The following is a 21,047-nucleotide window of genomic DNA, read 5'->3' as shown; positions in this document are numbered from 1 at the left end:
TGATTTAGTACAGTTATGCTCAAAATGAATACTGGGCCAAGTGGCAGCGCCAAACAACTGGAACATGATTCAGAAATCTGACACAGTGAAAGACATGCTTGGACATGATCTAGAGGTATTTTATGGCCGTAAAACAGTAAGGCAGGGGATGGGTTCTGAAACATACAACAGGGTGAAGTCCTATACCTTAGGAGTCAGGGAGCTTATCTCATATTGGTGTAAGGAGTGGTTTGTTTTCTGTCAACCACCACTAAAATCCCCAGAAGGTTTTTGTTGTTGTTGGTATTTTTAATATTAATATATAAATAATATATGAAATATATATAATACGTACGAATATAGACACAACATATATGTATTTTATATATATATTTTTTGTAAAAGTAAATGCAACACTTAAACATTCAGGATTGATCCTAATCTTCTGGAGCGAGTTCCTCTGGTGTAATGGAGGAAATGTTTGTTTGAATCACCATGCAGATTACATTCATCTTCTACTGGAATGACTAGAGCCTCCCAGGCAGTCACCTGACTGCAGAATAGTACAGGATCAGCTTTTGGGAACACAAATAAGCTGTCTTGTTCCTCCTCATTGGTCACATCTTAGCATGGTTCTTGCCTATCTTCTACTCAAGCAGGACCTTAGTAATAAACAAAGCACTAGCAAAAAGTCCCAGAGTTACTTCCTCTCCACCCTCTTGAATAAGTCTTCCCTTGACTTGGACTGAGGACCCCTTGCCCCATAGGTGCTGTTCTGACTAGATTGTATGAAGGGAGTGGGAGCAAGAGACAAAATGGCTAAAAGAAAATTGGGAGCCACTGATCCCCATCTGGAGCTACAACTTAAGATGCCCACAGACATGTGCAGGGAAGAGGTGCAGAGGAATGGGATAGGAGGGGGGTGTCCTTGGGAAAGTAGTCTGCTCGCTTGCCTTCTCTTCTTGGCCTTGCCCTGGGCAGCCACAGCCTCCATGACTTCACACATGGGCTCTTCATTTCCCAGGAACTCCATGGGCTTGATGGGCTTCAAGTTCTTGTCCAGTTCATAGACAGTGGGACTACCAGTGGGCAGGTGCAGCTCCACAGTAGCCTCTTCAGAGAGACCCTCCAGAGGCTTGACAGTGCCCTGAAGGCTATTGCCGTGGGCTGTATTCAGTACCCCCTTCCCCTCCTCCATCTGGGGAACTATTTTTTCATTCCAGAAGGGCAGAGCTCTGGCAATAGTGTCCTTCAGACTCTCACAGGAGGGTAGCTGATCTTCAGTGAAGTCTGCATACCTCAGTCTTTATTGATGTTGCTGTAGAAGGGATGGTTGAGCTTCGTAGGAGGTGGCAGGACATAATAGCGTGTCCAGATCTTTACCTGGGTTTCGTCATGCTTGGCAGCAGTTTCTGCTTTATTGAAGTCAAGTCCTCACTATTGGCGACCACGCTTGATCATTGGCATCCAGTGCTGTCCAGAAGATCCAAATTGCTTTCTCCTGCACCATGGTGAAGCAGATGTCAAACTCATAGCCAGCATCCTGTAGCACCTGCATGTGGTGCTTCACCTCCTCACGCCTCCTGGGCTCCCGTTGGCTTTGCTCCAGCCACTGAAGCCGTTCTACAGGTTCTCTGTGCTTTTCCTGTGGGATCAGCACCACCTTGTAGGTGGCCATGGTGGCGGTTCCGGGTGCAGCATAGACTGGGGTTCACTGAGATTCCAAAGTCTCCCCAGATACTCTGTTTTATTCAAGTGCTCTGAAAATAGTTCAGCATAACTGCTCACTTTTGGCACATACCTAATGGAGTCCTCTTAGAGGAAGAAGAAACCAAAGGAGCATAAGTCAGTGGAGAATACGTATTCAGTTTATTTGTTTACTTTCAGAAGAGAAGTGTATTTTAATGAGTTTCCTTTAAGAAACTTTTCTGAGATATACAAAAATTCTCACTTTACAAACACGCCTTATATCCTGCCTCCCATATGACAAAATATTTTGGTCTATATCCTTGTATTTAAACTGCTTGATTTGGGGGGGGCATTTCATATGCAGAAATTATTTATTTTTGAAAGAAAGGATTCTATCTTTGGGTGAATTTACAATTTTTTTTTTTTCTTAAATAAAAGAGTTTGCTACCCAGTACACAGAGTGATTTTCCTATGAGCCTGTGGCCTCAAGGCAGGAGGCTGCATTGCTATGCCACGAGTACACTCTCAAATCTGAACGTGTTATTCTCCAGCCAACCCCTCTTCTTCCCTACTTAGGTTCTTGAAATACACTTTTGTACTTTTGAGAGTCTTGGAGAATAGAGCTTTGCCCTAGGGCTGTTACTTTGTTTCCATCTCTGTTCACATAGATATTTCTAGCTCATGCTGCTCTATCCAGACTTTTTCTTCTATAATTCAGTTGATCTTAAGCTTTAGAGTGTGAGGTGAGTTCCTCAGCCTGAGGTCACTGAGGAGGCCTGCAGGAAGTTTCATGGTTTGAATTTTAACCTTACTTAGATTTGAGCTCCTTCTCCCTTATGATTAACAGCAAACATTGTAAAGTAGCCAGCCATAATTAGGAGTGTAGACTTACTGTGGAACACAGAAAATATAATAAAGTATAATCAAAGAAGTCAGAAATTGGATTTTATCTCCTTATTTCATATACGTAACATTATTGTGTGTTAGGTATTTTTTAAGATCATTCTTCTGAATCGGTCATTCATTGCTTTTTATGGTAACACCATCCTAATGATTTTTTTCCCCCTTTGGAAGAGTGGGAATAAGAAGAGTTCATTATTCTTGTGTCTGACTGCTTAAGAGTATATGAAAATATAAAAAATTTTAGACCTAGAAAGAACTTTGAACTAGTAATTGGAAGACTTGAGTTTGTATCCTGCTTTACCATTTAGCTGTGGTACTGTGAGCAAGTATTAAAAATTTTTTGGATCTTGGTTTTTCTCACATGTGAGATAAGCCTAATAAATACCTGCCCGGTACTGCATTCCTCACAGGGTTATTGTCATGAGCAAATTCATCTATTCATTCAACTAATATTTTGTACCAGCTAGGTGCTGCGGATACAGCAGTGAATAAAGCAAAATCCCTGCTCAGTGGAATGTAATGAAAATAATCCTTGTGAAAATGTTTTCAAAGTTGTGAAGGAATTTAGAAGTTTAAGTTTTTATGCCGTCCAACATCCATAATTTCACAGACAAGGAAGCTAAATTCCAGAAAGATTAAGCGATTAGTCTAGGATTATCTGTTGAGTTGGGGGCAGAGTGAGAATTAGAATCAGATTGTTCTTAATAGTTAGTATTCTTTCCTCCACTCCCTACCAGATATATTATGATCTAGATTATTCATCTTAGTTTCTCTCACCTTTCTTTCCTATCATTGCAATGCTTTCCCTGTTTTTGATCTTATAACCACCTTTTCTTTAAACTTCCTGTCATAAGTTTTTTTTCCCCCTTCTTTAATATTCTGTGCTTTCAAGCTAAATATTTGGGTGATTACAGGAAAAGACAGGTTTCTTCCATACTAGACTGATATGAATTTATATCTTTGCTTGTTCATTGGTCTTACGTTTTTGGGCAAATTAATCAGCCTCTCTTGAGCTTTAGTTTCCTTATTTGTAAAAAGCTGATAATAAGCTACTTTTGAGGCTGCTTTCAGGCTAAAAAACAATATGATGTAAAACCTGTAGCATACAGTAAAGCTCAGTTACTGTTTGTGCCTTTTCTGTGAATGACTTTATTTTTGTCCTTCATTGGCTTTTTCTGTTACTACTAAAATGTATGTCTTCACAGAGGCTCCTTGACTATTTCCAGTGTGAGTATCAAGAAAATTGTCTGGTTATAATCACTCAAATACTTTAAAAATTCTTATTCTTGTCTGCTGTGCCCTGTGAAGCATAAGTTATGACTTCTCTCCTTCAAATTACAATCTTGCATAGGGTTCTTAACCAACAGCCCATGAAGCCCTGAAGATGTATGCAGAATTGTCTGTGTTTTTTTTCCTATTGAGTGATTCCATAGATTTTATTTTCAAAAAGGGCCTATGAACCCAGAGAAGATTTAGAACCACCAAATTCTAGCGTTCATATTTATTCATCAGCTTGGGGAAACAATTACAGAATATCAGCATAAAACAAAATACTCATTTTGAGATATAACAGGAAGAAAAGGATATACTTAGAGTGTGAAGTTCTGGTTTTGAGCTTTAGCTCTATTATTTATTAAGTTCTATGACCTTGAATGGGTAAAAAACATAAATTCTTTGAGTCTAGTGATAACCTATGTCTGCTTATCAGGTTGTTGTTAGGATTAAATGACATCGCATGTGAGAGAGTACTTTGTAATGATAACACCTCATACTAACATTAGTACCTGTTATTCTAGTAACAGTTTAGGGAAGGAAACCTTCCCATAGCACTCGAGTTCTCTGTGGAACCTGGGCATAAATTAGGCTGGAGCTTTAGCAGATGAATCTGTGATAACCCATGTATTTTTATTCTCTCTTCAAATAAGACAGTATGATATAGGATAGAAAGCCCTGGGAGATTTGTATTATAATCCTACCTGAACCATTAAGTTACAGTGTACTTAAAAGAAAATTTCTTAACAACTCTGTACAACAGTGATGCTGAACTTGTAGCAAACTCTGAATTGTGAGGGGCAAACGAGATGATGTGCATGAAATATTTCATAAAGTATTTGTCAACCAATAAATGACTTTTTGAGCAAGTTATTTGACTTTTCTGTGCCTAAATCTCTGCATCAGTAAAATGGGGTAATTTTCTCATTGGATTGTTGTAATGATTATATGGGGGAAAAGTGCATGTAAAACGTCATAGGATCTGGCACATAGTATGTGTTCAGTGAATGTTAACTTCTTTGTTATTATTGTTGTTTTTGTTATTTGTTACATTCCTAGGATATATACACAGATTCTTTGACGTTGTCTTCTTAGCTCTATTTTTTTTTTTTTTTGAGGGGAAAGGGAAACAAAATTAAAGCACATGAAATGGAGAGAAATAAAGTGGTGATTTGTGTGGCATTTAGAGGATTTCATCTAGAGATAGAATGGACCAGAGTCACTGATCAAGACCTCATGTGGATTGAGGCCAAAACTGGACTTCAATAATGGGTGTATTGAGATGGAGAGAGAGGGATAAAGGACATATTAGGCAAAAGGAATAATCTGAGCACAGTTCTCAGAAGGGGGATAAGGTCAGTGTGTGAGGAGGTCCAAGTGACCAAGGAACCTTGTTGTTCTCAAAAGTGAAATGTGGTTACTAACTCTACACATCTGTTCCTCTGAACCCTAGGGTTAGTGGAAAGGAGATATATTCTAATGCTACTGTGTTCCTTCCTGAAGGGTTTTCCCATGGTGGAAGGACATACGGATATGTAGGTTCTGAGATTCAGTGGTTCTGATGCTGATGGGATCACTGTTCCTGGAATGACAGGGGGTTTTGCTACTGAACTCAGGTCCCACTGCTCGCAGCTTGAGAGACAAATTTTGGTTGGAAAGGAAAGGTGGTTTTATTCAGGAGGCTGGCAACCTGGGGAGAAGGTGGACTCGTGTCCAGAAGCCAACTCCCCATTGCTGATCAGGGGACAAGAGCTTTTAAAAGGGAGTTTCAGGGGTGTATAGGCAGAGGGGAGGGGTCTTTGTGCAGAGCAGCATAGTAAGCTCTGATAGTCATCTTGAAATTGGTCATGAGGTGGTCTGATTAGCATCATCTTGATTGCTTTAAGTACAGTGAATCTTCAGTTCCAGGGTCAGTTTGTTCCCATTTCCTTGAGGTCAGTTCTTAGAATTGTGTAAGATGGAGCAGCTTATGTCATGGCTACAGTCTGGTCATCATGTAGTTAACTTTTTCCACCTGGTGGGGGCTTTAATATCTGTAAAACAGCTCAAAGGATACGGCTCAATATTATCTGTAGCCCTTGAGGAGGAACTAAAGGTCCTTGACTTTGTTTAAGGACTGAACTATTATTCTTTTGTCCTGTTTGACTATTTTCCTTTGTTTCTGTATTTTCTCATTTCTTTGATTAAATTTATTCTTTTCCTGAAGTTTTTCCACAGACAAGAGGCAGGTGGAAGACATGATGGTGGTGGTGGTGGGATCTGTCTAGGGAAGGTCCCAAGGGTCCTGCTTGATTTTAGTTTGTTTTGAAAGGTTTCCATTTTTCTCACTCCCTTTTGCCATAGAAATATAAATCGTATGTTCCTAGACTTGTCCAAAAGGCAAGTACAATAATGGACAGTAATGGATATTTGCAACAGTGAAGTTTTATACTCTTGTCATTTTATATTCTTTTCCATTTGAAAACTTAGCTCAAAAGAGATGTTAATCAGAAAGATGCAAAAAGAATTAGGAACCATCTAAATATTTAGAAGGGGAGAAAAAGTTGAAGTTTTTATATCTATAGAATAGACCAGGGGTGGTTAACTGTATATTTTTATAGTTCATATACTGTACAGTTCACCCACTTAAAGTCATTGGCTTTCAGTGTATTCACAGAGTTGTGCAGCCTTCATCACAGTCAATTTAAGAACTTTTTTTAAAAAATAAATTTATTTAATTAATTAATTTATTTTTGGCTGTGTTGGGTCTTCGTTGCTGCGCGCAGGCTTTCTCTAGTTGTGGCGAGCCGGGGCTACTCTTCCTTGCAGTGTGCAGGCTTCTCACTGCAGTGGCTTCTCTTGCTGCGGAGCATGGGCTCCAGGCGTGGCGGGCTTCAGTAGTTGCAGCATGTGGACTCAGTAGTTCTGGCTTGTGGGCTCTAGAGCAGAGGCTCAGTAGTTGCGGCTCATGGGCTTAGTTGCTCCGTGCCATGTGGGATCTTCCCGGACCAGGGATTGAACCCGTGTCCCCTGCATTGGCAGGTGGATTCTCAACCACTGCGCCACCAAGGAAGCCCTAAGAACATTTTAGTGACCCCGCAAGGGGACCTGATATCCGCTATCATTCTCTCCCCATATCCCCCACAAAGCTTCTAGCTCTAGGCAGTCAGTTATATACTTTTTCTCTCTATGCATTTGGACATTTTACATGAATGAAATAATACAATATGTGGTCTTGGGCTTCCCTGGTGGTGCAGTGGTTGAGAGTCTGCCTGCCAATGCAGGGGACACGGGTTCGAGCCCTGGTCTGGGAAGATCCCACATGCCGCGGAGCATCTGGGCCCGTGAGCCACAACTACTGAGCCTGCGCGTCTGGAGCCTGTGCTCCGCAACAAGAGAGGCCGCGACAGTGAGAGGCCCGTGCAATGGGATGAAGAGTGGCCCCCGCTTGCCGCAGCTAGAGAAAGCCCTACACAGAAACGAAGACCCAACACAGCCAAAAATAAATAAATTAAAAAAAAAAAAATGTGGTCTTTAGTGACTGGCTTCTTTCACTTAGTGTAATGTTTTCAAGGTTCATCCTTGTTGTAGCATATATTATTACTTATTGCTGAATAATTTTCCATTGTACGGATACACCACATTTTGTTTATCCATTCATCAGTTGGCAAACAGTAGGGTTGCGTCTGTCTTTTGGATTTTATAAAGAATGCTACTGTGAGCACTCATGTACATGTTTTTGTATGGACTTAATGTTCTCATTTCTTTTAGATGTACACCTAGGAGTAGAGTTTCTGGTCGTATGGTAACTCTGTTTAACCTTTTGAGGAACTGCAAACTTTTAAAGAGTGGCTACACATTACCACCAACAATGTATGAGGGTTCCAATTTCTCCACATCCTTGACTGTACTTGTTATTGTCTTGTCTTTTTGATTATAGCCATCCTAGTGGGTGTGAAGTGGTATTTCATGATGGTTTTGATTTGCATTTCCTTGATAGCTAACGATGTCGAGCATCTTTTCATGTGCAAGTTAGTCATTTGTATATAGAGAATGTCAGATCCTTTCCCTATTTTAAAATTAGGTTATTTGTCATTTTATTATTGAGTGTACTGTACTGCTGCCTGGTTTTGTAAGTACAGTGTTATTGGACAGTCGTGCTCATTTGTTTGCATTTTGTCCATGGCTGCTTTTGTGCTACAGTGGCAGAGTTGACTGAGATGATGTGGCCTGCAAAGCCTAAAATAGTTGCTAATTGGCTCTTTTAGAGAAAGAGTTTGCTGATCCCTGGAATACATAGATTTGCATACATTAAAATATTAAGAGGTAGTATTTTAAAATATTAAGAGGTAGTATTAACGAAGTAGGAAATACATTAGAATAAAAAGCACACAAAGTAGTGTACACTATATGATTTTAGCTGTGTAAAAAATTGTAAGTATGTAAGCACAGCAAAGAGACTAAAAGAAAAAACACTAAAATATTAACAGTGATCTTTGGATTGTGGTTTTAAGGCTAATTGATAGCTGATACAGAAAATCTAAAGAAGGAAATTACATTTTACAAAACGGGCATGTATTATTCTTATAGCCCAAGACAGACACATTTGGTGCTCAGCAATAAAAATATCTAGGATAACTTTTTGCAACTAAATTCATTTTCCTGTTTCTCTGTTTTTAATATTCTTATGAACACATAAATAAAAGAAACCGTTTTTCAACTGTAGATGACATGTTTTGTATAGGTAGCCACTGAATCTTTATTTCCTTGGGAAGTTATCTTGAAACTAATGCTTAAATTTAGTGTTTTGTACGTGATAAGGTAGTGAATACTCAATAACTTATTGTTAATCGAGTTTCCATTTATGACTTCCTTGGTAATTTTTTCCCACAAAATTTAATATATTTCACTGTTGGGTCTAGGAATTTTTCATTTATCAGGTAAATTTTACTGAAAACCTTATTTATTAAAATACTTAATAGCATGAATTTAATTTTTAATACTTAACATTATACTTAAGAAGATTCACAGTTAGCCCCAGGTTATTTTTTTTCTTTTCCTGTAGCTTGATTAAGGCTTCCAGCTCTGTGTTCTTTATACTCAACCCCTAAAATAGGTGAGTGTGCTTCATGTGTGTTCCTCTATCTAAGTTTTTCTTTATATTTGAAGATCCAAGTTCTTTAAAAGTTCTGCATCCTTGACCTCTTTGAAGCATTGGGGCACAGGATGTAGAACTGGATGGATTTCTTAGATGGAGTTGTAGTTCACTAAATACCATTTCCTTTACTATGGTTATATAAAACTGCATGCCTAAATTTTTCTCCGTTTCTACCAATTTGTTTATAACGTTTATGAGTCAGAAGGTTTTGTGTTGTTAAGGTATAGCAGAGAAAACACCAAATTGAAAGTTAGGAACCCTGGTGTTTTTTGTTGTTGTTTGTTTTTTGTTTTTGTTTTTGTTTTTTAACTTTTTTTTTTTTTAATAGTAATCTTTTATTTATTTATTTATTATATTTATTTTTGGCTGTGTTGGGTCTTCATTTCTGTGCAAGGGCTTCCTCCAGTTGCGGCAAGCAGGGGCCACCCTTCATCGCGGTGCGCGGGCCCCTCACTATCGCGGCCTTCTCTTGTCGCAGAGCACAGGCTCCAGACACCCAGGCTCAGCAATTGTGGCTCACGGGCCCAGTCGCTCCGCGGCACGTGGGATCTTCCCAGACCAGGGCTCGAACCCGTGTCCCCTGCATTAGCAGGCAGACTCTAAACCACTGCGCCATCAGGGAAGCCCCTGTTTTTGTTTTTGTTTTAAACAAAGCCTTGATCTCAATAACTATATAATCTAGAATAAGTAATTTAAGTTTTGGCTCTCTAATTATAGGGGTTTGTGGTAATCATTTCGGATCTCTTTCAGTTCTAAAAGACTGAGATTCCCTAGTATGGTTGGTACTAATCTTGATTTGTTTGTTTTCACTCATACTTCCTCTTCAAAACACTCACTCACATTCTCTATCACACCCCACATTTTGAATACCATTTGGGGAGTTATTTTTTATAGTGTGTGGGGTTGCTAATTAGATTTAATTTAGTTTGGGATTAAAGTACTCCTCTAGTCTGTTGTTTTACTGATAGGAGATCTTAGAGTAGGGTGATGATAAACTTTATTTAAACCTTTTATTGTATTTCTGCATGGTCAGAAAGGATACAAGACTTCAAACGTGAAAGATATTTACTAGACCAATCTTTTCTCTGTAGTTAAAAGTCTTGTATCAATGAAACTTTAAAAATTTTTATTTGATCATCCAAACTAGTACTATTCTGTATTGAATACTGAAAACAATAAATTTGTAGTTTTATAAGTCGACTACTTTCAGTTTTGTGAAGTGTAAATAGTCCCACCATGGTTGATTTTAAGCTGTCAGTATGAAGTCACTGAATGTGGAGTTAGGAGAGAGATGTGCACATTTGGCTCTCCCACTTCAGCATACAACAGTGCAGCCAAGGGAAGGGAGCAGACAGATTAGTAACCATGAAGTAATGAAACTTGTTACCTTGTGTGGTTGCTAATTTAGCTCGCATGAAAGAGTAATTCTCCATATATTTTTAAGGATTATGGTAGAGAGTAATAGTAAATTTAATGTAAGTTCAGTTTCATTATTTTATACTCAATCCTTATAACTTCATCCTTAAAGTAGATTTTAAAAGGGAAACAAAGGTGCTCTAGGGAGGTGGTTATGGTAACGTGAAGTATTTATAATATGAGCAAATTGAGACTGGAAGAAGGGGTAATTTTTTAATGCATTTAGGAGCAAGTTTACAATTCTGTGCTTTTAAAATATTGCTCAAATTCAATTTTAGGCTGAAGCTTTTGACGCTAACAACGTACTTCCTCAAGGACTCTTGAAGGGTGGAAACATGTAAAGGTTTATGTATTTTAAAGAGTATATCCTTTATAATAGTGAAGTCTGAGGGGGAAGTTACTGTCTGATTCCGTGACTCAAGGAAGGAATTTTTTCTTTCACAGATAGGACACCCACTTTCAGGAAAAGATGTCTGAGTCAGTGATCTAAAAATCCTCTTGTGGAATAAAACTTCTCAAAATGTCTTCAGAGATGCTTGTCAAAATCTACCCAGAAAAACTAGGAATCATTAGTATAGGAATTTTACTATACTAATGATTTTTTTTAAATGTCTGAATTTTGTAATTAGAAGGTAAATAAAAGACCTCATATAGGAGATTAATACATGTTATTCTAATTTTATGCGGTTGGTTATTATATCACCCTTATTGATTAATACACATTTAAAAAGTCTTTATATATGCATGTGTGTGTGTGTGTGTATGTATATATATATATATACACATACATACATATACGTACATACATACTATGCAGTATACAGTATACTGTGTCATTCTTTTTTATTAAATTAAATTAATTAATTAGTTTATTTATTGGCTGCACCACACGGCACGCGGGATCTTTAGTTACCCATCCAGGGATCGAACCCATGCCCCCTGCATTGGAAGTGCATAGTCGTAACCACTGGACCGCCAGGGAGGTCCCTACTGTGTCATTCTCATTGTTTTAAAATAAGGTCTTAGTAGTCATTTCTGTGAAAAAATAATATAGCATCAGGAACGTAACATTTATTATAGGATTGTTTCTGTGGGAAAATCAGTTTTTACTTTTATCATTTTGACATAAAGGACCTTTTCCTGGGCAGTATTCTGCCCAGTGTGTGAAGATTGCCTCTACTGCCAAATGGTCACCCACTTCTTTAGTTAGGCAGGTCTACATGATGACTCTTGCATAGGCCTTGCTCATTTCCCTCTTTTGCCTGTTCCTATATCCCTCTTTACCCCATTTAAATACTAGTCATTCATCAAAATATTTTTATAATGTGGCCTCTTTAATTAATCTTTTTTGACTTACGACATAGCACTTAACTAACTTCTTATTTCTGTGTGTGGGTATCATCAAAAAAAATTGTAAGCTATTTTTGGAAGGGTACCAATTCTGTACTACTGTAATAGAAATTCTCTTTTGTTAGCCAGTTATTCTCCATTCCCTTTGTAAGACATACTGACTCATGCCCTTAGCATTAAAGCTAAGCTAATAGACTACATTCTAGTACTTTTGTCCACTTCTGTCCCTACCTTTTGACTTTTAAACTTATCAGAAGTTAGGTATCAATTCCTGGGCACAGAAAGTCTGATATAATTGTCTTGTGGTATGAGCTGAGCATGGATGCTTTAGAGGAGGAGGACAACTGAGTGTGTTAAAAAAGGAAGTTGTATTTGTTTCTGAACCTGTGTACCCTGCTTATACTTTTTATTATAATCATATAATTTAATTTACTTCTACATAGATTGAAGAATATGAGTATGACAGGGTAGTTCCTATGAAAACGAGGTCACTTGCTTTGGAATTTAGTCAGCTAGTTGCTAAATAGATCACAGTAGAATTAGGTGCGTAAAAGACAACTATAAAATGTTGGTGAAAAGCCTTGAAAGACTCTTACTCTGCATTTGGATTTGTTCACAGATGTCGTTAGTTGTTATGCCATTTAAAAGAAACTGGAAACCATAACTTCCTCAATGTGAGAATGGTTTATTCAAGACGAAGGCCACGTTAATAACACTTAGCAAAACATTAATCAAAAGGTCTTATCTTAGTCTTACACTGAAAGATTTATATGATTTAAGTTAAAATGAAATACATTCGTGATTCCTTCTTTTGATCAAATATTTCGATTTACTTACCGATTACCACTTTTCCATGTACTGTGTTCCTGCGTGTGTGTGTGTGTGTGTGTGTGTGTGTATGTGTGTGTGGGTTGGGATGGGTATGTAGTTAATCATAGATTCTTAAAGCTGTAAGTGTCCCTAGAGAAAAACCATGGGAGGTGCCGTGACTTGCTGAATTTCACAACTAATGACATGGTGTATCTTTTACTTGAATCAAGGACGTGTATTCAGTCCAGTTCTCTTTACAGAAGTATTTAGTTGATTTTGATGTGTTTTTTGTGTTACTGATGATGAGCTGTATGCTGCTTAGAATAGATGGCCCCAGTGAAGCAATTTATGTAATCTCAGTCTCAGCCCACAGATTTGGGACATTCATTGCCTTTTTTTGGCATTAGCATTAAGTAGCTTTGGGGTTTAGAGACGCAAAAAGAGCTCCTCAATATATGTCCTATTTCAGAAGTTTAAGGAGTAAAGAAGCAGTTGCTGTATGTGGTTCATGTGGCCATTCTCCAAGCCCCTATTAACAGTGCTCTGACCCTGAAAGAGAAATCAGTAAATCAGTATGTATCAAGTGCCTCCAGTGTTTAACATATTATTTAGCCATTGGGGAACACCACTAGTGAATAAAACATAGTGGAATAAAACAGACAAAATCCCTGACTTCCTGAGATTTTTATCTCAGCAGTTGAATTATTTAACTGCAGGTTGTAAGTGCTATAAAAAGTGAAAAATGTGCTGCTATGAGAATATGTAACCAGAGATCCAGACCTAGTCCGAAGGAATAAGGCAAAGGGTGAGGGTCAACGAAGAGTGCCGTGTGGAATTGACATTTTAGATGAACTCTAAAGTATAAGTGAGAATTGTCAAAGGAATGTGGGGGAGAGAAGGTAAATTTATGGAGAGTGTACAGGGTGAGCAGACTTGGCAGAAGGAATAGTCCGTCCAGAGGCACTGAGGTAAACACAGAACAGAAAAGGAAGGACAGTGGGACAGATGATGAGGAAGTAAGCAGGGTCCCAGCTGTGCATGATCGGAGAGTCATTAAAGGGTTTTTACAGCTCTTGTTTTGTATCATCATATTTGTATTTTTAAAAAGATCACTCTGGCTGCTGTATGGAATATAGAATGGAGGGTAGACTAGAGTGGATGTGGGAGATCAGCTAAAAGGCCAGGAATAAGATGATGGTGTTAGAGATGAAGATAAGGCATGCCAAATATATTCAGAGAGCTACACTTGGTAGTTTGACTTTTCCTTTTGTTCTTTAATTAAGACTTCATTGCTTATTTGCATTCCTAGTTAACCATTGTAATTCTCACAAGCATTCTATCAAGATATATAAGCTTCAAGGGCCTAATATAAATTGTATATTCTCAGGGTGGGGTTGAATATATCCCTTATTCTCTTGGTCATATAGGAAGTATGCTCTCATTTTTAAATTCAAGAAATGAAAGCCTCTAAGTAATAATAAAATGAAAGTGTAGATAATAGGATTCATTGTGTAATAGTCCAGGTGTTTTTACTAACAGTCATGTGGGGGAATATTTTAAACATAGTGAAAAAAGAGCTTTGACTGTAGGCATAATTTAAGAATAAATAATATTAAGAGCTTTAATAGAAAACTACCTGTGGATCAATAGAAGGAAGTGTGGCTATTACATAAATTGAATGATTTTTAAATTTATATTTATATTCCATTTATTACATATTAATCATATACCATAATTTTAGAAAGTACTTCACTGTCACCAAAATATTTTCAAATTTTAAGACAAATACTACTAGAAATTGTTAGTAGATATTTTCCTAATTATATAAATGGGAAGCCATGTACTACTGTTGTTCTTATCCTCCTAACCTAGAACAGTTCCTTTGAGTTGAGATTTACAATAGATTTGCATGTATTCAGGGTAAATGAGTCAAGCAGAGGGAAAATGATGACCTTGGATAGAGAATATGAAATACTGTGTTCCCTGTTTTCCCCACCCTCAATGTATTTGTATATTGAAAGTAGAAATCTGTATTTAATACTTAAAATAATTTTTATGTATTTGCATTACTTGTTAACTTTCGGTCATTTTAAATGTCATTAACATCCTCCATAATGAATTGAGATAGGTTTTAAAATGCCTTCTAAAATTAATAAATTTTGTTTTGTTTGAAAATTTCAGTAAATTCTATAAATAGCACTGTACCATGAAACAGAACATATGTAATTTGAAAGATTATGTATTCTGCTTTCTTCTAAATTTGTTAGAATGAACCTTTTATGGATTAAATGAGCTAATGGCCTATGCCAAGTAAATTTTGTTCTTATAAAATTTTCAGGTTTGGATGATTTTGTACAAATATTCATGTAAAGAGTTTTGAAAGATGCTTACACAGATTGTGCTTTTCTTTTTAAAATAAGGACAAAAAGAGACTCTAGAGACCTCTAGCTTTAAGTGTTTATTTTAGATTTTATGTTGAGACTGAGTATTGTTACCAAGTTTAGTGTATGCTTATATATATGGCTCTTACATACTAAGTAATGGTAACCCCTCCTCAGATCCCAGAGCTCAGGTTACATTTATTTTTGTTAAATTGTTTGTATTCATGTACTTATAATTTATGCTTTCTTTCCTTGTGTATAACAAAATCATAATTGTGCATTAAAAATCATGAGTGTTAATAATTTATGTTTTTGTTTGAAAATAACCATCTGTTATATTCCTCAATGCCATTACCACATTTAAAAGTTTTTTCTCAAAAGACAGTAATCAAGTCAACTTATTCACTAGCTTCTTTATTATACATGTATGGTGAATTAGCATAATGAATTATTGTAACTTTTTTTTGCTCCCCCATTGTCTATCATCTTCATGAGTAGCCTCTTTATCTTCTATTTATTTGGTATGTTCCTAAAGGGGTGAATTAATTTTAGTGCTAACTTAAGGAAAACAGCATTGAATAACATGTTTGTTTAAAAATATCACTTAATCCAAGGAGATGTATAATCTGGTTTTATCTGTTGTATTTGTTATCTGTTTCACTGGTTTACTAAATTAGCGATGTTTGTTGAGGTCTGTTGCTTTTGAGATAAGAGTACTAGGTAACTTAATAAACTTAGTAATCACCTTTTTCATGGGTAAGTATTTTACATTACTCTTTACACCATTTCCATGTGACTGTAGTTATTTCAAATAGTTAAGTTTTTAAGCGTTTGTATATGCAAACAGAAACCAGTCAGGCTCATACCAAAGGTATTTGGTTCAAAACTTGGACCGTATAACTAAAAGGAAGAATGTGGAGAATTCAGAAAGGGTTCAGAAGGAACCAAGAAATATCTCAACTGCTCTTTTAAAAGCAAGCAAAAACATTATGAATTCCTAATACATTGTTATGTCTGGGATGAGAAATTGCATAATATACCTGTTGTCTTTTCTCTTATTTATTTTAAGCATTTAGTTAGTACCTTTAAGCTTTGGCACATAAAATACTTCAAAGAATATTGTTCGAGGGTTTAAGTAGATTTGATAAACTGGGTCTTTTGAAAGGGAATGCTAAGATGTAATAGTGGTTAAATGAGTAAAATCTCAGTATAAATAAATTCAGTCTCTTTGATAATCATGTTGTCTTTCAGTAGTCATTAAATAAACTTATTTTTTGATTAAAAAAACATTTATGTAATGCTTTTATGTCATGTGTTTTTTGTAAGGTCAAAAGAAATAGACTGGCAACCTTATTTTACTACACGCATTGTAGATGATTTCGGCACACACCTACGAGTATTCAGAAAGGCTCAACAGAAGATAACAGAGAAAGATGATCAAGTAAAAGGTAATATATCTTGATCCCCTTTGAAAATTAGGATTTTTAAACCTGTTTTTCTTTATTATTCTGTATGTCTTGAATTGTTCCTTCTTTGTCTAGGTACAGCAGAAGATCTTGTAGATACCTTCTTTGAAGTTGAAGTTGAAATGGAGAAGGACGTTTGCCGTGACCTAGTGTGCACATCTCCCAAAGATGAAGAAGGTTTTCTTTTCAGTTTAACTTTTTTGAGAACAGTAACTGTTCACATTGGTTGGAGACAAGTTAGCAGAATCAGTGAACAAATATAAGCGTAAAATCTAAGAGTGAAATTATCCTTACAGGACAGGCAACATAGTAAAGACACTGTTGCTATTCACTTTATTGTATTTTTTAACTCTTAAAAGTAGTTTCCAGATTCTTTTTTCTTTTTTTAAGGTCATCTTTAAAATTTAAAGATGGCAATTAAAGAGTACCTCTTTCGTCATCTTTTAAAATACAGCAAACTGAAACATTTTATAATTATAAATTTACTTTTTTTGATCTATAGTAATTTATCTTCCCCTTGAATTTATTATTTCTATTTCAAGAGTACACCTGTTCCCCTAAATATTTCCTAAGGGAATGATTATAATATTTCAAATGAAATTTAGAGAGTTGAATGCACTTTTCTTTTTGAGAGGTTAGACCCAATGAGCTTTAGCTGAGGATGTTGTCTTTTCCTAGTTTTACAACGACTAGGAGACTGTGCTACTTGGCACATTTTTTCGACTAGCTGTTTTTTGCATTGGCCAAAAAGTTCGTTCTGACCCAATAATTATATTCCCGGGAAGTGTCAGCATATGAACAATCCAGAAATGCATTTCTAGTTGTGGAAATTGTTTTCTTAGATTTTTTAAAAATGTGCTCAGCTTTTTTATTTCTTTGCCTTCCTTTCCGCTTTTTCCCTTTTTCCTTCTTTCCTTTTTATATTTATTGTGCAATTCAGTTCTTAACTGCTACTTCATTAGCACTAATATGAAATAACTAAATGTAAGAAATAGATATAATAATGTACAGTCCTTTTATGTAAATCAAGCCCTCCTCAATCAGTAAAATATTGGGTTGGCCAAAACGTTCGCTCGGGTTTTTCCATAATGTTACAGAAAAACCCAAACGAACATTTTGGCCAACCCAATAGAAGCGCATACTCTTCTTGTTATTACCTGCCAAGATAGTGGAAGTTCTTTCCTGAAAAAATAACTACAAGTGTATTTTTAAATGTGCAAATAACTTTTAAGTATGCAAAGATGTGTGGTAGAAGTATAGAATACATGGTACAACTAAAACTTTTTGGGGAAAACACTTTTGTAATTGAAGTTTCTCAACAATTCAAAATGTGGGATAGGATTGGGCAGAATAAAAAATATGTATTAGTTTGATTAATGAATAGTTGCTATTTGGAGAACAATAAAGGGATTTTTAGTGAATACTGATTACTAAGGTAATAAGCTGGTATAATCAGGAAACTGCTAATTTCTACCTCTGTTTGTGTTTTATATAAAGAGTAGGTGGAGACTTCGTATTTTCTAATGTTGTTATAGCTACTTCTTTTATTTCTAGGATTCCTAAGGGATTTGTGTGAGGTCTTATTATATTTATTGCTACCTCCTGGAGATTTCCAGAACAAGATCATGCGATACTTTGTCAGGGTAAGCCTAAGCTCATACAAAATACATGGCTGTAAAGAAACTTAGAGTAGTAATTATTAAAATTTTTGTCCCAGGACCCTGTTACGCTCTTAAAAATTATCGAGGACCCCAAAGAGCTTCTGTTTATGTGGGCTTTATCTATCACTATTTATTGTATTGTAAATTAAAACTAAGAAATTTTGGAACACAGAAATACACAAGCCCACATTCCATTAATGGTATCATCACACCATCATGTTCCTTTTTGAAAATATCACTGTATGCTTGTCTCCCCCTACGCTCCAGAGGTTCCTGGACAACACCTTGAAAACTGCCTGAGTTAGAGTTAGATACTTGGATTTTTGGTTATAACAAAGATACGTTTTAAATTTTCTTTAATATAGCTTCACCTATAAATTTACTTAAATTAGGCTGACTAAAGTAACACTTCCGGATAGAAACTTTCAAAAAAAACCTGGGTAGCTAAGATTCTCCTTCTTGTCATTGGAAAATAAGTTAAGTCAGATGAGAACAGTAGTCTCGGACTCATTTATTCCCTGGGTATAAACCTTTGGAGTAAAATTCTTTGTACACATGTAAAGGAATAACATTTTGGCTTTGGCTACTGGTTATGATTGAGAAATGCTAGCTAATGCTAACATTAGCCCTTACCCTGACTGAATGGGTAAAATTGAAGTTTCTAATTTTTCTAAAAATGAAAGCTTATGATCTCTTTAGTCTACCATTCTGCAGAACAGATACACCAATTCCTAAGGTGTTTGTTGTTATTTAATGCTTGTTTGTTATTTAAGCAGTATCGATTTCCTAATAGCTCTCTAACTTGAGTTCAGTGCACTTCTCAGGTAGGGAAGTGAAGTGAGAAGAAAATGCTTGATTTTGATGGGAAGAGTCTGATAGATTATATATAGTGAAGACCAATTATTTGGGCTAGTCATTATCAAGGGAGGTAAATATCTGGCATGTCTATCACTAGATTCACATCTACCACTGAAGGAAGATACTGCTAATCAGTCATCATACTCATTCATGCTGATTATTTGGCAGCAGAGTCTTTGTCTGCCTGGTACTCCAGATAGCCACTGTTAGGCAGTATCTCAGCAGCATTTCACACGGCTGGCCATGTTTTCCTTCTTGAAACTCTGTCTTTTGTTGGGTTCCATGTCATTACTGTCTTCTCTTTTTCTCCTCCGTTGGTCTCCTTTTTAGTCACCTTTATATGCTTTAATTCCTCTTCTGCTTAACTTTTAAATATCCAAGTTGTTCAGTTCTGAGCCCTCTTCTTGCTTATCCATTCCTATGGCTTTAAACACCAGCCAAATGCTAATAAAAATTTATGTCTTTAGTCCAGACTTCCCTTCTGAGCTCTAGGCCACTCTGACCAGCTGCCCACTAAAGTCACTATTTGATTGATTCACAGCCCTTTTAAACTTTAAATGCCCAAGATGGAAATCTTATTCTTGCCTCCAAATCCTGTCTACCTTTTATGTCTTTTCTTCATCCCAGTAATAACTATCCAGCAAATGTTTTAAATCTCAAGTCCTTTTAAAAGGCTTACAATAAGACTGTGCACGATGTGGCTTTGTTTACCTCTCTGGCCTTCATGCCATGCCGTCACTATGTTCCAACTACGTTGGCTTCTCCAGAAGTGCCATTTCTCCCCACCATAGGGCTGTCTCGTACTCTTTTTCATCTGCTTAGAATGATTCTCCTTCTCTTGGCTAAATTGTATTTGTCCCACATATCTCATTTCCTCAGAAAGGCCTCCAATCTAAAAGCCCCCTCATAATTCCCTATTAGTGTAGGTAAGTACTGTTTTCCTTCATAACATTTACCATATTTTAAAATGATAATTTGGTTGTTGCATTTACTTGCTTGATGCCTCTTTCCCCCAGTAGAATCCTAAGTCCTATAAAGACAGGGGCCATATTTTGTATTTATCATGATTATGTCCTTAGTGGTTATCACAGTACCTGCCACATAGCACATACCCAATCAGAGAATTGGGTTTAATGCAAAAGGAAACCTGTTTGTCCTTCTTGCTGGCTGTGGTGGACATGCTACTGCTGCTCCTTAAAGATTAAATTGACTTTTACGAGACAGGAATGAAGATGAGTCTTGTTACATGGGATTATAGTTTAAAATAAGTAGGACAGTTTAAAGAGCAAATATGTTTTGCCATAGATTGTTCTCTTAGACCAATATTTATCTTTGCTTGAGTCTAATTGAGTTGAGTATAATTTTTAGAGCACTGCAATCAGTTTGTTTTTCTTTTAACTTGGTAGTTCTTTATCAGTTTTCTTTTGTTGATAATTAAATCTAGGTTTCCCCAAAAGACATTTTGTTCAGATTAAATAACAGTTTAGAGAGTTCTTAGTTCTTTCCTTTATATGGATCCTTTGTATGGATTGTACAGATCACAGTATTTGACTGAGATAATTGCTGTTTAATTGCTTCTCCTTTCTTCCATTACCGTGTTTTATTGATTTAGCGATTCATGGCCTCAATGACTATCTCTTGAGCCTTCATATTTGGCAGCTGGTGCTTGTCTTAAAGTATATGAAAATTATCTGGAAATTGATACATATTTTGGAATATTTAGAGCTCTCACTAGAACCTGTAGAGGAATTGTTGAGTCATATGATTACATCTTGACTAACCAAACCCTTTCATGAGGCAAATTAAGAGGTCAGCGTAGTTTTCTGAGACATATTGACTGCATTAACTAATAAGAAGCACTAGAATTATTCAAAAATTTTGTCCACATGTTTTTTTCTCTCACTTTGAAAAGAAACTTTCAAAAAATACTTTTTTGTTTGTGAATTTTCTCCTTACAAAGTACATTTTAAAATGTGAGCTTCTGTGGTCAGATACATAATTTGAAGGAAGGGATTATATAAATAAATATAATTTTTAAGAAGTTAGAGTTAAAGCTAACCTTGAAAGAATAAACAATTTCTTCTACTTTGAGACTGTACGATGTCTCAAAAGAGATTTCAGAAAG

General features: G+C 36.3%; 1 protein-coding gene and 1 pseudogene across 4 annotated transcripts in view; one reads left to right on the top strand and one right to left on the bottom strand.

Moving 5' to 3' along the window:
- SNX13 (sorting nexin 13) overlaps positions 1-21,047 on the top strand; it is a 146,827-nt gene that overhangs the window by 52,511 nt on the left and 73,269 nt on the right. For 3 of the 4 annotated variants that reach the window (XM_028164514.2, XM_007164874.3, XM_057549918.1), the window contains 3 exons: positions 16,264-16,385; positions 16,479-16,580; positions 17,958-18,046. In XM_028164514.2, coding sequence (XP_028020315.2) covers positions 16,264-16,385; positions 16,479-16,580; positions 17,958-18,046 — 313 coding nt within the window. Of the gene's footprint in view, positions 1-11,544; positions 11,607-16,263; positions 16,386-16,478; positions 16,581-17,957; positions 18,047-21,047 lie in introns of all 4 variants that reach the window. The other variant, XM_028164516.2, reaches the window with a different exon arrangement.
- On the bottom strand, positions 680-1,657 carry LOC103011849 (phosphoglycerate mutase 1-like; annotated as a pseudogene).

This window comes from Balaenoptera acutorostrata, chromosome 7 (assembly GCF_949987535.1).
Source record: "Balaenoptera acutorostrata chromosome 7, mBalAcu1.1, whole genome shotgun sequence".
Classification (NCBI taxonomy): domain Eukaryota; kingdom Metazoa; phylum Chordata; class Mammalia; order Artiodactyla; family Balaenopteridae; genus Balaenoptera; species Balaenoptera acutorostrata.
This window is presented reverse-complemented; position numbering and strand designations above follow the sequence as displayed.